The sequence below is a fragment of the Silurus aristotelis genome (genome assembly GCF_946808225.1).
Source record: "Silurus aristotelis genome assembly, chromosome: 11".
NCBI lineage: Eukaryota > Metazoa > Chordata > Actinopteri > Siluriformes > Siluridae > Silurus > Silurus aristotelis.
The window spans coordinates 4855957-4875956 of NC_139584.1; the positions used below are offsets into that span (position 1 = coordinate 4855957).

The 20000-nt window shown below is 39.8% G+C and overlaps 1 protein-coding gene across 2 annotated transcripts in view; it reads left to right on the forward strand.

The window, feature by feature from the left end:
- sema6bb (sema domain, transmembrane domain (TM), and cytoplasmic domain, (semaphorin) 6Bb) overlaps nt 1-20000 on the forward strand; it is a 112449-nt gene that overhangs the window by 91246 nt on the left and 1203 nt on the right. The window contains exons 16-18 of one of the 2 annotated variants that reach the window (XR_014535817.1): nt 2530-2588; nt 15315-16632; nt 16682-20000. The exon at nt 16682-20000 is cut by the window's right edge and continues 1203 nt beyond it. Coding sequence is in view for 1 of the 2 variants with exons in the window: in XM_083554897.1 (XP_083411023.1) it covers nt 2530-2588; nt 15315-16252 (997 nt within the window). In the remaining variant the exon portion in view is untranslated. Of the gene's footprint in view, nt 1-2529; nt 2589-15314 lie in introns of both variants that reach the window. The other variant, XM_083554897.1, reaches the window with a different exon arrangement.

Here is a 20000-nt window from a genome sequence, read left to right on the forward strand (position 1 = left end):
AAGAACCACACGTCATAAATATTATGTTTCTAGTTACATTTAATCAGTGGCGGGCCGTGCATTTGGTACCTGGGCCTTCAGTGAGAACTTACCCGACTTTATCCACCGCTTAATACCACCAGTATCATGTCGCAATTATAGAAACCACCAATACTATACAAAAACGCGTTATAACAATGGCATTACAGAGAGAGAGGCATTTCACATATGGAGAGTGAATACCATTTTACTAAAGCAAGAAACCCAGTTAAGACTCCAAACCTCTACACTACAACCACAACTATGCACCTACATCATCTGGAGCAGTTCAGAATCAATATTTGTCTAACATACACAAATATTTAAAATGTAAATTGTAAAATACAACCTACTCACAAGAGATGCAGATTTATAATTTGCAGCGCTCCTCAGAGGCTGTAAGCCAGAGGTGGATATGAAATCTAAATGGTTCAAGTATCAAACCCGTTGGTAATAGAGACTAAGGTAAAAAGGCCAGCAGTACTGACTTTGAAGGCTCTAAGAAGATTAGATTGACATGGCAGCACATAGAGGCTGAAATCTGATTGGACAAAAAAATCTAACAGCAGTGCAGCCAAGAGAAACGCTACGGAACGAAGAAATTAAACTGTTGGGAATAAATAAATACAATTTCATGGAACAAATATTAGAATTTAGGTTGTAAATGTAGGTCAGGGCTTCTGATAGTGTTTAGGCCTGCAGAGAAGGCGTTGCTGGCCCTGACCGCCCACCACTGCATTTAATACATCATTTAATACATCATTAAATACATCATTTAAACATCTCAAACCTCAACAGCCCCTTGTTTTTCTTCTCCATCAAGTAACCCAAACGTAAACTACTTCGTCATAAGGATGTCTGAGATTTCAATTCACATATTTTTTCTTCGATTCACTCGTTGATTTTTTTATTCATTTATCCATTTGATTTACTGATTCTTTTTTCAGCAACTTTTTAATTTATTTTTTACACAAATATGTAGCAAATTATTCCCAGTAGTCTATTCTCGCCCTTTCATAGCCTTTCTCATTGTTGCACTGTTTCCAGTAGTGTATGTTTATTTTGAGTTTCTATTTATTCAGTTTTCTGCCGTATTGTGTTGCCGGGTGTCAAAGGAATCTGCCTTGAAGCCTTCAGAATCAACACTATGGGCGCTGCTAGATTCAAAGGAAACTGTTGCTTAAACCAAACAAATTTAGTGTTGGCGATACCGGGGCCATCCAGCAGGCTTACAATAATATCAGCATTTTCAGGTCCTTTGATTGGATGGTCAGAGAGTGCTTTAGTCAAAGTTTACAAACTGTATGTGTAGCAAACTGCACAAAATATATTCATGTGGATTTAATAGCTGTTTCTTAAAGTCTGCAATGGCTGACAGAAGAGAGAAAAATTGTTTTAATCGCAGATACACGTACACTTGCAAGGACATTTACAAGACAGACTTTTCAAATAAAGCTGGAGAACATGAGTAAAGGTCAGCCAAATCTGTTCAAAACAGATGTCAAGCTTTTATATGAACTATTTATGCTTTTGCATTTACTTTCCTGTAAAATTTGCACTTGCATTTTCATTTTAAATCACTTTAGGAAAACTGTAATCCCCAGGGGTAATTTTATGTGGTGAATATGCTTTTGCTTTGCTAGATTATGTATGCGGGTGTTGCAGCTGCGGCTACAGTGAAAGGAGATTTGTTGAATTGTGTTCATTGGGTTTTTTGCTTTAGTAATGAAATTAATTCTCACTGTATGAGATTCCTGTCTGTGATGCAGCGCTTTTCTATACTGCATTTCTCTATAATATCGATGGTTTCTAAAGCCGTGCTGTCATAATGATGGTATTGAGAGGTGGATTGACTCACATTGGACACCACTAAAGGCCTGGGTGTGGATGCACGGTCACTGCCACTAATATTCATTAAACTTATTCTATGTTTGATTCATTTATTTATTTCACTTACTTCATTATACGATAAAATTTTTTATCTTATGTTTTATTTGTTAATTGTTTACTTGATTCCTTTGAGTTTAAACAACTTTGTTTGACACTCTCTCTCGCTCTCTCTCTCTCTCTCTCTCTCTCTCTCTCTCTCTCTCTCTCTCTCTCTCTGTTTATTTGAATGGTTAGTGCACGGCGTTAACGCTATAACACCTTTACCTCCGTTCATTAGGCTTCGCTCTCTCGCTCTCACTTCACCTCCGACAGAGGAGGCAGTTATTGTCAGGACGCACGTTTCTCTTCATTAAGCAGCGATGCAGGTGTGCGATGACAGAATTGCGAGTGACGCCACGTTCCTGTGAAACTTCTTGACTCGTTATTCCCGTGTTCCTCTTACCGACACGTTTCCTCTCAGAGTTCCGATATCGCTAATTATGCAGAACATGTGCAGAACAAAGACGAAACAAAAAAATCCAGAATAAAAATTATCCTCACGTCGCTGTAAAGTACAGCTTTCTAAATGCTTTATCTGTGGGAGAAAATGCATGTTCATGTGTGGTCCTTTTTTTTTTACAGGCTTCCCTTCGAGCAGGACGTGGATCACGGAAACACCTCACATCTGGGTGACTGTGACGGTAAGATGGCGGCTTTGAGGTTTTTTTATACCCACAAACATGCTGTAATAAAACATCCACGTAATAAAATTTGCAAGGAATAAAGCAATAAGGAATAAACACAGCAGCCTGATGTGTGAGTTAGCTCTTAGCAGGGCATCATATCAGGGTTAGGAACGTATTACAAATGGAGTAAACACGTGTATAAGCGTTATCACAAGGTTTTTTGTCTCGCCATCATAAAAAAAAACTAAGCTAGCATGAGAATGCTTAACCCAGTGATCCAGAGCGAACACATTGACTGAAAGCTAGCCTTAGTTAGAGTGCTAAAACTGAACTAAGGTGCAATTTGCCTTAGGGATCCATCATAAGTCTGTCAGCTGAAAGTTAAACTAACAAACGGAAGCTAAACTAGCCTGAAAATGCTCACCGAGCACCTGAAAGCAAGCCTTGGGGAATGCAGGCTAATCTAGCATGCTAAATCTAATCTAGTAAGTGTAAGAAAAATGAGAAACAGAAAGCTAGCACAATGCTAAACATTAGAAACATCAGCGAGCCTAGCAAGTGAAATCAAATCTAGTCAGGCAAAGCTACCTTACAGCATGTGTCATGGTGGAACTAGTGAAACATGGTGTTTGACTTTATGGAAGGAGTCTCCAGCGTCAGTATTATGACAAGCTGCTAACAAGCAGTTGTTGGTACAGCATGACATGCTTAGCGTCATCCCCTTTTATTAATGCGAACTAAGATGAAGGCATTGCTCAGAGAGCAGACTGTGAGAAGATGCTGAGATCCTCCTGTACCTGTACCTGTTCCTGAACCTGCTGTGATAAAAGATTTCTCAAGGATGACTGACAGGAGCAGTAACACACCACCACCTCTGTTACATAACACAGTGTGTGTTGTCACTAGGTTTTGTGATCCTTGCTCTCTCTTCTCTCCCATCTCATCGACCACTCTCGTGCTGTCACCTATATCACAGTGTGTGCGTGTGTGTGTGTGTGTGTGTGTGTGTGTGTGTGTGTGTGTGTGGTGTGTTTGTGCGAGAAAGAGTTGGAGAGGGGTTTTTACTGCAGCAAATCGATCACTGAGTCAGGAACAGCAACTCGTCTGTGTGTGTGTGTGTGTGTTTGTGGGTTTGTACTAATGTGAATATTAGTGTTAAAGTTAGTGTGTGTTAATGTGTTAGTGTGTCAATGAAAGTATTTAGTGTGTGTGTGTGTGTGTGTGTGTGTGTGTGTGTGTGTGTGTGTGTTTCTGCATGGTTGTGTGTTCGTCTATAGAAATATTTAGTTTTACAGTGTGTGTGCGTATTTGATTATTTATCGTTTGTGTGTGTATTGATGTGAGTATTGATTGATGTATATTAATCTAAGTATTAAATGTTAGACAGAGAGAGAGAGAGAGAGAGAGAGAGAGAGAGAGAGAGTGTGTGTGTGTGTGTGTCCTGATTTGAATATTAAGTGTTAGTGTGTCAATAATAGTATTTAGTGTTGAAGTTTGTGTGTTTGTGTGTGTGTTTCTGAGTGTTTGTAGGTTCCTATATTGAGATATTTAGTGTTACAGTTTGTTCATTGGAGTATTTATCATTGTGTTTGTGTGTAATGTGTGTATGTAAGTATTTAAGGTTAGAGTGTGTGTGTGTGTGTGTGTGTGTGTGTGTGTGTGTGCGCGCGCATTAGTGTATTGATGTGAGTATTTAGTGTTACAGTGTGTGTAAATGTGTTATTTAGTGTTTGTGTGTGTGTGTGTGTGTGTGTGTTAGTGTGTTAGAGGATGTTAATTAGAGACGTGTCACCTCTCCTGCCGCTTCACTGAGTGCTCGCTGATATGCTTCAAAATGTTATACTCCTCTTTTTACTCCCTTCTTCCACTCGTTTCTTCCACACCTTTTTTGCTGTTTTTTTTGTGGATTAGAGTGGAGTCAGACATGAGAGGCTGTAAAGAAGATGATGAGAGAAAGATGATAAAAAGAGTTAAAAAAGAAAGACAGACAGAGAGAAAGATGAATAAAGATATGGATAGATAGAGATAGTTGTTAAACTCCGCCCACTTGGATTTGGATCTAATTTGCATAAACGTGAAAGTTTTTTTATTTGGAAAAGCATTTATAATTGTACACTCATAGCTATATAACTACTAAAACATAACTTTATAAATCTGACAGAGAACAAGAGAAAAAAAACATGGTACTATTCACAAACGTGAAATAAATAAATAAATAATTAGAATAAATAAATAAATACAAATTCAAGGGGTTTAATCCGGGGGTAGACACTGCGATAAATGAAAGTACCCAAGAAATGGTTGCCATCTACTAGTACATTTTTCAATGTGACCTCTAATAGAATATCTTTTTTTTTTTTCTTATTTTAAAAAGGACATATTGTCCTTAAGCCACTGAGATGTAGTTTGTGGCTTGGGGGAGTTCCAAGGTTAAGAGTTCCAAGATTAAAAGACGGCACCTGGCTATCAAAGATGTGAAGGCTAAAATATCTCATTGCTTTTTGTTGTACCCGGATAAATCCAATGGCACACCATCATTTGCATAATTGTGCAGGAAATCGAGTTTTATGTTTATGTCAAAACACATTAGAAAAGTCTGAATTAACGTAAACCCCACGGCTCAGGTTTCCTCCACGGCCGCACTTTCTAATCAGGAAACTTGATGAGGAGAATATTATCCTCTCATTTCACTGTCATTCTTCCTGTGTCAGTCTTACTCACTTTCTATTTTTTTTCTCTTAACCTCCAGCATCACATACACAATGCTTTTTCCCAGATACTCTCTCTCTCTCTCTCTCTCTCTCTCTCTCTCTCTCTCTCTCTCTCTCTCTCTCTCTCTCTCTCTCTCTCTCTCTCTCTCTCTCTCTCTCTCTCTCTCTCTCTCTCTCTCTTCCTGTTTTTTAACTTCTCTATTTTTACTTCATTCTGTTCTTCTTTCTATCCTCTGTCTCTGTCCCTCTCTTTCCTTCATACTTTCTCTGTCTAACTTTCTCTCCCATCTCTACTTCTTTTTTGTTCTTTTAGCCTCTCTCCCTCTTTTTCTTTTTCTTTCTCGTAACCTCCAGCATCAGCATCACATACACAATGCTTTTTCACAGATACTCTCATCTCTCTCTCTCTCTGTGTCTCTGTCTTTGTCTCTCGTGCTCTCTCTCTCTCGCTCTCTCGCTCTCTCGCTCTCTCGCTCTCTCTCTTTTCTCTCTCTCTCTCTCTCTCTCTCTCTCTCTCTCTCTCTCTCTCTCTCTCTCTCTCACTCTCTCTTTCTCTCTCTTCTTGTTTTTTAACTTCTCTATTTTTACTTCATACTGTTCTCCTTTCTATCCTCTGTCTCTGTCCCTCTTTTTCCTTCATACTTTCTCTGTCTAACTTTCTCTCCCATCTCTACTTTTTTTTTTGTTCTTTCAGCCTCTCTCTTCCTCTCTTTCTTTTTAATTCTGTCCCCCTCTTTCTCGTTCACGTTCTTTCCTTCATACTTTCGCTCTCTATCTCTCTTTTTCTCTCTACTTCAGATGTTCTTTCTGTCTGACTCTCTCCCTCGCTCTTTTAAATTCTCCCTCTTAATCTCTCTCTTTCTTTCTCTCTTCTGTAATAGTTTTTTGACTTGACAAAGGTGGTTTGAATGATGATGGTGCATGTGTAAAGTTTGCTAAACGTTGCCAAACATCCAAAATTTGCGTCTAATAAAAACACCGCTTTTGAACAGTAGCATTAATCAAATATCAAAGTGGGCTAGAACAGGACAAGACAGTAGAAGACAGTTCAGGACAAGGAGGTACAATTCAAGACAAGATAGTACAAAACAGGATAATACAAGACAGTCCAGAACAAGATAATACAGGGCTGGACCAAGCAAAATAGTACAAGACAGGATATTCACAAGTGACCTTTTTTGTCTCTCTCAGGAAAAGTGATCCTGGTGAGCAGCTATTTTACGAGTAAGATCAATGAAAACGTTTCTTGACTGGGTTGTAGTTCACCTCCGTGTTTCAGCTGCAGTTCCAGTGTCTCAGAGCAACATAACGCAGTGACGCCTGTCATTTGTGTTGCCTGCCTGGTAGAGCGATTAAACTGAAATGACCTAGCAGCGTGATTGTGCAGAGTTGGGGCCCCCTTGCCGATCGTTATGCTAACAACATACACACACACACACACACACACACACACACATACACACTGCATTCTCAATTTACATCCTGCAGCAGAAATTACAACACTGAGGGAATAGAGTTCTCGACTCACACAACCTGGCAGGAAGGCAGCTTAGGGCGAAGTGGAACGAAAACACACACACACACACACACACACACACACACACACACACAATGTTGTAAAAAAATCTGTTGATTTATATAATTACATTTTCGCAGAGGGTGTGGCTTTGATAGATTGAATGCAGGTGAAAAATGTCACGTTCTCTTCTGCTAATTAATGCTGTTCCACTCCATCTGATCGTAACAAGTAGAGAAGCTGGAAACGCTTCGTAGGAAAGCCATTCGAAACTCCAGGCTGTGTCCCAAATCGTAATGTTCTTTTTAGAATTACTGCTGAAGAGAAAATGAGTTTGACTTGAATGATCACAAAGGGGATTTTTTTTGTGCCGGCAATAAAATAAATCAGACAGAGCTGATTTAAAAAAAGAAGGGAAATAGAGTGTAATAAAACTCGTTGGGCCTGAGAGTGAAAATTACATTTCTTTTAAAGATAATAACAACAGTAATAATGAGGATAATAATATTAATAATACTTTTATGTATTTATTTATTTTTCAACCATCATTATTAATCAATTATTAAGTTTATAATGAAGTTAATTTATTTCATCAAACAATGAAAAGAGAATTAAGTGAACTAGATGACACAAGAGTAAATGAAAAGATTGAATGGATAAATAAATGATAAATTACTTCAATATTCAGTAGTGTTTCTGTGCAGCGTGTTTCACAGTGTTCTAAAAAATACAGACTGAATGGATTACAAATAAATATTTAGCATCATAAATAAGTCCCTGTAAGTTTCATCTTTAATGAGAGAGCCAGTCGTGACAGTGACTGGGAAAAACCTTCAGAGGAACCAGACTCAGAAGAAACCAGCCCATCCACATCTGAGTTACACAGAATGTCCGAAGAGAAATGAAACTTTACATCCTGAAACAGAGGAAGTAAACGGTGTGTGTGTGTGTGTGTGTGTGTGTGTGTGTGTGATTTTCTTTTTGTTTTTGAGCTTCTTCACCCTGACTAAACTAACAGATTTCTGTCTCCCCTGAAATCCTTTATCCAGCCCAAGTACTTCAAATATTGTGTGGAAAACGAGTTCCCCATAGTGTTCACGCATTTCCAATTCCCTGGCTCAGGAATACACTTAGCTGAACTCGGTTGCGATCAGGCTGGAGAGTGTGATTGTGATTTGGAACACAGCCAGGGGAGACGTGATGGAGTCCACATGTGTTGGTTTGAGGAGGTATGTGTTTATTGAAGATGGTTAGTGTGTGGTAATGAAACACTGCTGCCTGTAAACGCTCTGCTTTCCGTCGCTAATCTGCTGACTAATTGTAGTAAAAGTTTGTGTGTGTGTGTGTGTGTGTGTGTGTGTGTGTGTGTGTGTGTGTGTGTTGTGTTTTTGAACCTCTGTATATACCTGAATATTGTTGAAAACAGTGTAGCAAATTATTGTGACGTGTGTGTGTGTGTGTGTGTGTGTGTGTGTGTGTGTGTGTGTGTGTGTGTGTGTGTGTGTAATGATTGACTAGGGTGTAAGAGAGCGTGAAAAGGAACAGACAGTATAATTGAAGACGCTTAGTGATTTGTGAACCCAGATCCTGCTGAAACACACATACACATATAAACACACACACACACACACACACACACACACACACACACACACATACACACACACCAACATGTGCACAGCCACACACACTTTTTATCTGTCATGTGCAAACACATACACACTTTAAATGCTTCATGTGCGTGCAAACACACACATACATACATACAAACACACTCACACACACCAACATGTGCACAGACACACACACACACACACACACTTTCAATGCTCCATGTGCGTGCAAACACACACTGACGCGCATACATACATACATACATACATACATACATACATACATACATATATACATAAACATATCACACACACACTGTCTCTCTCTCTCTCTCTCTCTCTCACACACACACACACACACACACACACACACACACACACACAGAAAACCATGCATCACTGATGCTCTGTGGTGCAGAAGTTAGCTGAAGCTTAACAGGTTGCCGTTATATAAGCCTCAGTACTGCATGTTTTTTGTCACCACACACACACACACACACACACACACACACACACATGCACAGACACACACACACACACACACACACACTCTATCTCTCCCCTGCAGATCAATGAGGCCGCACTTAAAGAGCAGCCAATTTGTCGGTTAATCCATATAGCAGCTGGGCTTTTAATGACAGAACCCTTAAACAAGGGGGTGCAGTCAACTCCCAGTTGTCATTACTGCTGCACACACACACACACACACACACACTGCACTACACTTCATTACACGCACACTACATACACACAGCATGCACACCACACACAAAACATGCACACTACACGCACTAAATACACAATACATGCACACTAAACACACACTATGCTACATACAATCTAAACAAACTACACAACCACTACATGCACAGTAGGCACTCTACATGCACATTACATTACACTACACACACTAAATACACAATACATGCACACTACACACTACACTACACAAAACTACCCACACATTACACCGCATACAAAATGCTCACGCTACACACACAATACATGCACACTACACTACACTACACACGCACTACACGCTACATTCACACAACTTACATACTACATACACACTTCATACAGACCACCGTACATGCACTACATGCACACTACATACACACAACATGCACATTACATATACGCTACAGTACATGCACTATACTACATACAAACTACACAACCACTACATGCACAGTACGCACACTACTACTGCAAATTATTCTACTTACACACTACACTATATTCAGACAATACAAGTGCTCCATATACACAACACACACACTACAGTACATACACACTACACACACTTCATAAACACTACATGCACTACAAACACACTACACACACAAAGCCACACTACATGATAGTAATATTAAAATTCCAGTCAATGTTTAACGTGTGTTGCCTCCAAAACTAATTGATTAATTTCATACTCAAAAATACGCAATAGAAATCCCTCGCTTCTGCAAAACGAAATGTTTTCCACAGCGTGAGCGGAAAAGTGAAAGAGCGTCAAATAACACGTCCGGAGATTGTTAGCTAGCTACACCTCTGAACTGCTACGAGAAACCAAGAGTTTAACATGTGTGTGACATTATCGCGCTTCATGCACACTGTCCTGTCTGTAAACCAGCGAACCAGTGGTGAAGGGAAATGGGCAAGTGGGAGGAGCTACAAACACACACTAATAATGTTACAACAGTTTCATTTGTTTGAATTGGGAACATGGCCTGATGGAAGTGCTGGTTTAAGCTAGGAGGATTTTTCACACACACACACACGTGCACACAAGCATCCGCAGAATATAAAGAGAGAGCAAAGAGACAGATGAAAAAAAGAGAGGAGGAGCGTGACGGATCGACGCAGGAGCGTGTCTCGAGAGTGAGAGAAAGAGAGAGAGAGAAAGAAAGAGAGGCGGCTTGCTGAAGATGAAAGGATGTCACAGAAAGGAGGAGACGAAGAGTCAGGGACCGGGGACAAGGAAAGAAAACCTACACACACACACACACACACACACACTCACACCCACTCACACTCATGCATTATAAGCTCAGAGACACAGAGCTGAGATTAGCAACCAACACCGAGACAAAGAATATAAAAGAGACGGCCAGACGTCTGGAACATTTGTGTGTGTTCTATAGCTCGCAGCTATAGCTCTTCAAATGATTTATAAAGTGCACTATGTACTGTAAACATTTCGGACACAGCCAATATCTACTGGTCAGACAAGAACCACAAGAACACTGAAAAAACATAACACCAAGGGTTTGGAATGGAGCCCTAATATGGCCTACACAAGAAGGGCCCTAAAATAGCTGACACAGTAACCATGATGAAACATAATGTCTAAGGTTTCGAACAGATCATAATATGGCCAACACAAACATTGTTTACTAAACATAACACTTAAGGTTTGGGACGGAGCCCTGAAGTGGCCTACACAAAAACACTGACTAAACATAAACCTTAAGGTTTGGGACAGAGCCTTAAAATGACCAACAAAAGAACACTGACTAAACATAGCACAGAGGGTTTGGGACAGATCCCTAAAATGACCTACACAAGAACACTGACTAAACATAACACCTAGGGTTTGGGACGAAGCGCTAAAGGATGCTAACTAGAGAGATAAGACTACAAGATCATAATTTAAGTGACTTATTTACTAAATCTGAAGACCAGGGTTTGGGACGGAACCTTAAAATGGCCGACATGTAAATAAGTCATTTTGGACCATCATTGAATGAAGCTGATGTTTGAGTAAACACACTAAGTAGTCATAGTGTATTTGGGACACTCTTAAGGACTAAAGAACACCAACTAAACATAAGGCCTAGTTTTTGGGATGGAACATTAACATGGCCGACATTTAAATTTGTAATATTTGTATTGCAAAACATTGTAACTAATGTCTAAGGAGGGACACTACATAGTGCTAATGTTCAGTATTTGGGACACAGCCTTACTGAATTTATGATTTACGGTCCATGATGAAGGACGGAACGTTAAAATATCCGACATGCAAATAAGTAGTATTTGGAATGTCAGTGTTTAAGTAAGACCATTAGGAAGATTTGGGACACAGCTCTACTGTGTAATGCTCTGCCATTTAAGTTAGTTCAGTATTCAGGACGAAACCTTGGATGGAGGATTCAGCAGGTTCAATTAAAATGGCTTTCTTTCTCATTAGACCATTAACTTATACTATGCTATAATGTAATATTTGGGACAGAGCCTTTAACTGGCCAGTCGAGGAACATTAAGGAGGCTAATTAGAGAACATTATTATCACGCTATTATTATTATTATTATTTATTTTATTTATTTTATTTATTTTTTATTATATATATTATTATTATATATATTAAGATGAAGTCCAGTCTCTGGGACTGACGTAAATAAGTAATAAATGGGATGTAATTAATGTGGCTTATTTTGTAGATGTATTATTTGACACAGCCTCATGGTGTAAATAGCTGCCATTAAATTAAGAGCACTATATAATAACGAGGTCCAGAATTCAGGACAGAATCTTAGGATGGCCGGACAGCCCTCAGTCTCAGGGAGAACACGAAATAATCTTGCAAAACTTGCATTTATGGATGGCCTCTTAGGATGGCTGACGTATTTGGGACAGAGCCGGAGAGCTCATGTTGGAAAAATTATTTTTTACAGCTCGGAGATTTGATCGAAGCCTTTGGGGCACTCGGTGCGAAGGCGATTACAGGAAGGTGAATCATCTTGTTCAGGTGGTCTGTGCAATTATAATAGTGGCCACAGGGCATGTGTGCTCATTACACACACACACACACACACACACACACACACACACATGCAGAAAGTGGTGCCGTGGTGTTTCACAGGCCTCTGTAACGAGTGCACTCCTGTGGGATTGTGGCTCTGTAATTGGAGCTCCAGCTTCGCTCACCGTTCAGCCATGCGGCTCGGCCTCCATCACGCTTTAATGTTCTCCTCGCCCGAGGGAAAGGTGCAGAGAACGAACAGATCCACACCCATGCACCTCGTCCTCCCTCTGCATCCCCCTCTCCCCTCCGCTCGTTTTGTCTTCTGTAAGGATAAAACCGGGTGGTTACAAAGGCAGCGCTCCCTAATGGCCCGGCTTTATTCATGACCCGCTGCCGCGCTGGGGGACGAGGTGAGGAGCGAGGCGAGAAGAATATTACAGCCCTCCAGACACTCCAGACACGTTTTAAAGCCTCTTTCACATTTAGAGGTAAAGACCTGGTGCAGGCTGGGTAATTTCCATCTGAGGACCCGGCAGCAATAAAGTGCAAAACACACACACACACACATACACACGCACTCACACATACACATTTCCGCTTTTTAAGGTCATTCAAGGATGCAGGAAAGTTTTTTACGACTTGAAGGTGCAAAAAATTTTCATCTTCAGTCTAGTGGTTCATTTACATGCACAGCCTGTATTTGCATATTGAAACCCGATTGGCTTTTTCATGTTATGATGCAATACAATGACATTTTTATCTGTCTTTGGGGATTGGGTAGGAGGAAGCGCCAAAAGCGGTGCTATTTTTTTTTTTACCAATTTACTTTCTCTATACCTCTCTATCCGACTGTTTCTGTATCTATCCATCCATCCATCTGTCTGTCTGTCTGTCCTTACATGTGTGCTTTTTCCAAATTGCACACTTTTACAGATGTATTCAGATAAGAGTGGATTATCTGGAGCTGTGGTTCTGACAGTGGGGTCTGTAAAGCGTTTTTTGTTTAAAGTTTTTTTTTAACAGTAGATGAAGTCGCCTTGGAGTTATTTGTCTTGTCCAGCTGCTGAAGTGTAATTCAAACATTAATAACTTCAAAACTAGTTTGAGTATAAATAATGGCAACCTGGAACTGTAATGTGTTCAGTGTAAACTTCTGAATAATAATAAAAGCCCTGTGTCTCAAATCAATTCCAGCAGGGAGAGAGCTTGTGATTTATTACCTTTAGTTTATTTCAGAACATGAACCATTGTTGATTGTGTAGCAGATCCCTCCTGCGCTTCAGGTAAACTATTTAGCAGAAGAACGCCACCATTTGGGTTCTAATCATTATATATATATATAGAGAGAGAGAGTGTCTTTTTTTTTATTTTTTTTATTACCACTAAGAAAATGCTTTTTTTCACACATACGCCATCAGAATCCATTCTGTTTTATTTTAATTAACATGATCTGAACTCGAAAACTATACAGACACACTTATTCTCTCTTACACACACACACACACACACACACACACACACACACACACACACACACACATAGCATTTTACTAGAAATGTATTTGATATTTTTGTATAATGGAAATAAATGTTAGAATACAGTCAACACACATGAACTTACCCATCCCTGCACACACACACACACACACACACACACACACACACACACACACACACACACCTGATGCATCCCTGCAACCGAATGCAGCACTTGATGATACACAGCTTCGCCTCCGGCATTGATCTGGCATGAACAGTAAAAAGCGCAGGCGGAGAGCGACCTCACGGCCATGATAAGAAAGCAGGATGAGCCAAGACAGGATAAAAACTTTTTTTTTTGCTTTTTTTTATTTTATTTTTTTTTATTTTATTTTACAGCACGGCAGCTGAGACTGTCTGCCTGGCCGTCTGCCACAAAGGAAAAACAGAAAGAGCAAGAGATCATTAACACACTACAGAAATCCCAAAGAGAGAGAACGAGCGTGAGAGAGAGCGAGTGTGAGAGTGAGAGAGATTGACTGTGACTTTTAAATGCCCTCTAATAATGAACTTGGGAAAAAGCACTTTACAAAAAAATGCCATATTGGTTTCATCAGGGAATGTGAGAGAGAGAGAGAGAGAGAGAGAAAGAGAGAGAGAGAGAGAGAGAAAACACTGTCACGTCAGCATGCAAAATTCAGAGCAGGACCACATCAGTATCTATCTATCTATCTATCTATCTATCTATCTGTCTGTCTGTCTGTCTGTCTGTCTGTCTGTCTGTCTGTCTGTCTGTCTGTCTGTCTGTCTGTCTGTCTGTCTGTCTGTCTGTCTGTCTGTCTGTCTGTCTGTCCATACATCCATTTATCTGTGCATTAGTGTAGCTTTTTATCTGTCTATCCCTTCTACCTTCTCCTTTGTTTCTTTTCACTTTTCTTTCTCATTATCTATTAATCTCCCTTTTTCATTCCTTCGCCATCTCACCTTTTCTCTCTCTTGATGGCGACATCTTTTAACCTTTGTCTCTTGTTTTCTCCATCTCTTGTTCTCCCTTATTCTCACACTTGCGCTTTCTTTTTCTCGATATCTTTTTAATCAACATTCTCCATCGTTCTTTTTCTTCCTTTGTCTGTTTTTCTCTTCTTTGCTCTTTCCAACTTTCTCGCTCACCCACACGCTCTCCATCTTCATCTGTCTTTCCTCCATCTCCCTTTTTAGTGCTCGCCTTATTTTTTTCTTTCCCATCTTTATTTTGGTCCGTCTCTCTTCTCCGTCGCTCCTCTCCTCCGCTCTGCACTTGAATGAACTTTGCTCTACATGTAAATACAGTTTGGTGATTTTTGACAAGAGAGTGAATCCTGCATCGGACGTTTTTCCACCAAACAGTTAACGTAGCGGGGAGAAAAGAGGTATAAAGAGATACTTTTAATCAGGAAGACAGTTATTACAGCTATTAACAGCACCATCCACTTTAGCTAATGAGCATAATTATCCACTCCACCAGCGGCTGAGCTCCACCTTCCCCTCATCCCGCTGGGGAATTAATGACTTAGCCTTTTAAAACTGATAAAAAGAAGGTCAACTCTGTTTAGTATTTCCACAGCTGCGCAGTGATTGCATAAGATTGTGTTGGTCGTTTCTGGGTATTTATTGTGAACGTGTGTGTGTTTCAGGCTTACTTCAGGAAAGTTACGTAGAGGAACCTGATGGCCTGGTGTCTGTCAATCTTCTCATCATGTGTGCTGTGTCTGCATTCACCACTGGGGCGGCGCTCTCCGCTCTGATGATCTGCTGGCTCATGACTTTCAAGCATCGGCGTCGCTCCAGGAGTGGGGCTTCGAGCCAGGCTGGGCGCCGTCACACTGAAAGAGAGCAGTGCATGCTAGGACATGGGCGTAGTAACTCAGCGATTAGTGTGACCAGGATCAGTGGTGTCGATGCACAGGTAGAGGACTTGTTTAATAATGGCTGGCCTAAATCTGGAGAAATCCAGGATCCAGGATTACCAACTCCAGAGCAAACGCCTCTCCAGCAAAAGCGTCCCATTCCTGATGTGCATGACCACACCCCTTTCCACCTTCCAGACTCAGAATGGGAGCAAAGCCAGACATTTATCACCCAAACAGGTCAGAACATGATGTACCTGAGCTCGGATTATTTACAAGGTGGCGACGGAGGTCAGCAAGACGACCCGGGTATCCCGAACGTCGAAAAGCAGCGCTATCTTATCCTTCCTCATCCCAGCAATCAGAAAGACCATAGCAGGCACCATCAGGCTTTGAAGGCACGCAGTTCTGTGGGCGATTACCGACCGGCGACCCCTCAAGACTCGCCTGAGCGCAGGAAGGTTGTATCCGCGCCAAACCCGCACTCAGATTACGCCAATCCTCCGCACTGGAGCCAAAACGGCCCCATCAACAACAGCAAATCTAACAGACACCACCATAACTACCCGATACAGCCACGTACGAATGCAGCGCTAGTGCGGCCCTCCGTCCTTCACGCCACTAGGGGGTTTGGTGAGCTACAGGACCCCAGCCACGGTCTGGGAAGGAGGATGGACTGCGAGAGGAGAGAAAAAAACAGAGAGTGTTCATCTAACGGACAGTAAAGATTTGGAGAAGCGTCCACTTTTCCAGAGAGCCATGAAAACCTGCCCAGAAAACTGTCTCACTGCCGTCTATCGAGTCTCTCAAGACAGACTCCAAACCCAGCATTGAGCTGAGCACTTGCCGGTTGGCCGCACTCTCCCTCAACCCTTTAGGACTTATTATGTTAGCAAAGTTTTCCAGAGCCCCTTGACCCCAATGACACAGAGCCATGAACCAGATATCAGTATACTGTGAAGTGTTTGCTTAAATCTACAGCCAACAGTAGCAAGTTTTTCTGTGAGGAAACTGTTCGGTGGACATTTTATTCCTGAAATTTTGTTCTTTTATATTTTTGCTGGTCTGTGTATATGTGTGTGTGTGTGTGTGTGTGTGTGTGTGTGTGTGTGTGTGTGTGTGTGTGTGTGTGTGTGTGTGTGTGTGTGTGTGAGATATACAAGGCATCCTGGTACCAGGTGCAAGTCCAAATCTCAGCTCGAAGGACTTAATGTAAAGACGCTAGAGCTGAGAAGTGTCTAGCAGTTGAGCCACACTGGAGCTTTTCACGTACACGGAGCCGATTCCAAACAGACTCTTTTTTTTCATTGTGTTAGAAGCAATCAAAGGACTTGCAATTGCTTTTTTTTTTATCAGGGTGTGTGTGGATGTGAGGAAGACAAACGTCCTGATTTTGACGACTGATCTCAAAGACAAGACAGGATTTCAAAGATCAACCTGAAATCCAAAATGCCATTTTAAAAAAACTTTGTTAGTTTGTGTCTCTGGCCTTATTGTGCACGATTCATCAGTATCAATCAGTTAATAATAAAAATACATTTCCATGGGTTTTTTGTAACAAATAAAACGATTTCTGTTTTTTTCGACATGTTTCCCCGACCCCCTGTTCATCAAGAACAGGGGGTCGGGGAATAAAATTAACATGAACCGATAATGCACTGATATGATCCACCTCCCCTTCTTCCCCACAGCCAATAATCAGAAATATGTTACGAATAGAATAATGTATTATATGAATCATGTTACAAAGAAATTATTGTACGATACCAAAATAACAATCATCGCAAATAATAATATATAGAATAACATTATGAATCACGTTACAAATAAAATTACGTAAATCTTAAATTGTCACGCATAAAATTACGTACATCAAAAACTTTTACAAATAGCGAACATCATTAATGGTTACGCAAAAAATAAATCACGTTCAAAATAAAATAATGTACCTTGTAAATCATTAAGAATTAAACAACCAAAGATTTAAATTAAGTGATAAATAAAATATCTCATAAGTCACTTAGGTATATCAAAATAACGCATTGTAAATCATGTTACGAATAAAATAACGCATCTCTTAAATCACATTGCAAATAAAATAACATGCATAAATCAAGTTATGAATAAAACAATATAGATCGTAAATCAAGTTACAATTAATGTACATCGTAAATCACATTACAAATAAAATGATAAAATGTTAAGAATAAGATAAAATACATCGTAAATTAGTTTGGTAACGACATAACGTTACATCACGTTACAAAAAAAGTACATTGTTAATCAGGTTATAAACAAAATAAAAGTCATCAAGAATCATGCTACAAACTAAATCTCAGAATAAAGTACATGATAAATCACATTACAAATAAATGAACATGCATCATAAATCTCGTTTTTTAAATAAAATAACTTGCATCTTAAATTTTCAATAAAATAAATTGTAAATCGTGCAAATGAGATCATTTAAAATGTAAATCATTATAAATAAAATCACGTTACGAATAAAATAACGTGCATCGTAAACCGTTATGAATAAAATAACGTACATTATAAAACATTATATAAAAATAATGTACATCTTATATCACATTCTGAATAACAAACATCGTAAATCACAATTAAACAAAATGGATTCATATGTATGTTTTACAAAGTATTTTTTATTTAAAGCTGATCGATCAGCTGATCCCTTGATTTCCTATTAAAATAGCAATATTCGGTAGCGATCTGCTACATAGACGGGCAGGAATTTTTCATATAAATTAAAAAGAAAACATTTTACCTTAACATATAACGTTAATGCTGCAAATCTTGAAATAGCCATTATTTTATACAATTGTTTTTTTGTCATTTAAACTGGACCCCATGTTCGCTAGCTAAAAAGAAAAAAAGTTTGTGACAGTTTCGGGTTTAAGAGACACGGAGATGCCTGTCACTCGGCAAAATCAGGACGTCCATGATAAAAAGTGTTCGCCAAATTATCCTTGTATGAGCTGCGAATTCTGGAGTGGTGCAAGTAATAATGGCAACAATAATACAATAATAATTGTGGGTGGAGTTTGTGTGTGTGTGTGTGCATATGGGTAAATGTTTCCCCGATGTGTGTTTGCTGCTGGACACAAACACTGAAGGCTTTTGTGAGTATCTTTCTGTCTTTCTGCCTCACTGACCTAGACTTTCTTTTCTCTCTCGCTCTCTAAATCTCTCTTTTTCTGTAAAGTGAAATGTGATCTCTCTCTCTTTCTCTCTCTGTCTCTTACTTACTCTTTTTCCATCTCGTCTCTGGGGTGCTGCTTCTCAGAGAGCGTCTCAGAGACACTGAGGTTCTTTGTTGCAGGCCGGACAGACGAGGCAGGTCGAGGCATTCTGAGTCGGGCGGTGAGGGAATAGCAATGAGCGATAGAACAAGTCGGTCCCTCTGGGGGCGTCGTCCTGATTTGAGCGAAGGTTTGAAGCGGGATATCAAAGAGAACAGAGTATAGGGTGCAAAGGAAGGAACATTCAGAATCTTGACCTCAGCTTCTTCCTTCTTGCGCTTTAATTTTTTAAATTTTAACAAAATTATCACTGAGTTACATGATGACATCATCATTATTTCCAACCAATCAAGGGCAGTCAATGAATAACAGGAAAACTGTTACATACCACACTTGCTAGCTGTTACATTAAGCGGTAACTAGTTAGTCCGCTAATCCGGGCTGAATTCTGATCATGTGTGTTTGTGATACGATATTCTGCTAATGATACATCTTATGATTACATTCTACTAATGTGTAAAGAGTAATCCTGGTTACTGTCAACACACTCGAGTAAAAAGTTTACATGTACCCAAGCACATAAAATAATACGTTAAAGGCATCACTCCTTTATTTTATAATATAATCACAGTGTGTAAGGCGACTGCGTCCAGCAGACTTGAAATAAGACAGACAGACAGACAGACAGACAGACAGACAGACAGACAGACAGACAGACAGACAGACAGACAGACAGACAGACAGACAGATAGATAGATAGATAGATAGATAGATAGATAGATAGATAGATAGATAGATAGATAGATAGATAGATAGATAGATAGATAGAATAATGTTTATATATGACATTATTAAGGTCTTTAACCAATCAAGATGCAGTCAAGGAAAATCAGTAATAAAACCAAACAAGAGCTTCATTGTGTAGGTTATATTATTATTATTTTATTCTTTTTCTTTTTACTTCTCCTTGCGTCTACTTGCGTCATTTTACTTGACAACTCAAAACAGGAACAAAAAGAAAAAAGGACTCGTGTTTCTCAGAACTTTCCTTTCTTTGTTTCTCTGGGTCGTGTTCTGAGTAATGACCTGAACACACAAAAAGCACTCTCTGAAACATTTGCGGTTATGTTTATTTGGCCGTTTGCGACCTCCGGAGAGTGCTGAGTACAGGATAGAGAGAGAGAGAGAGAGAGAGAGAGAGAGAGAGAGAGAG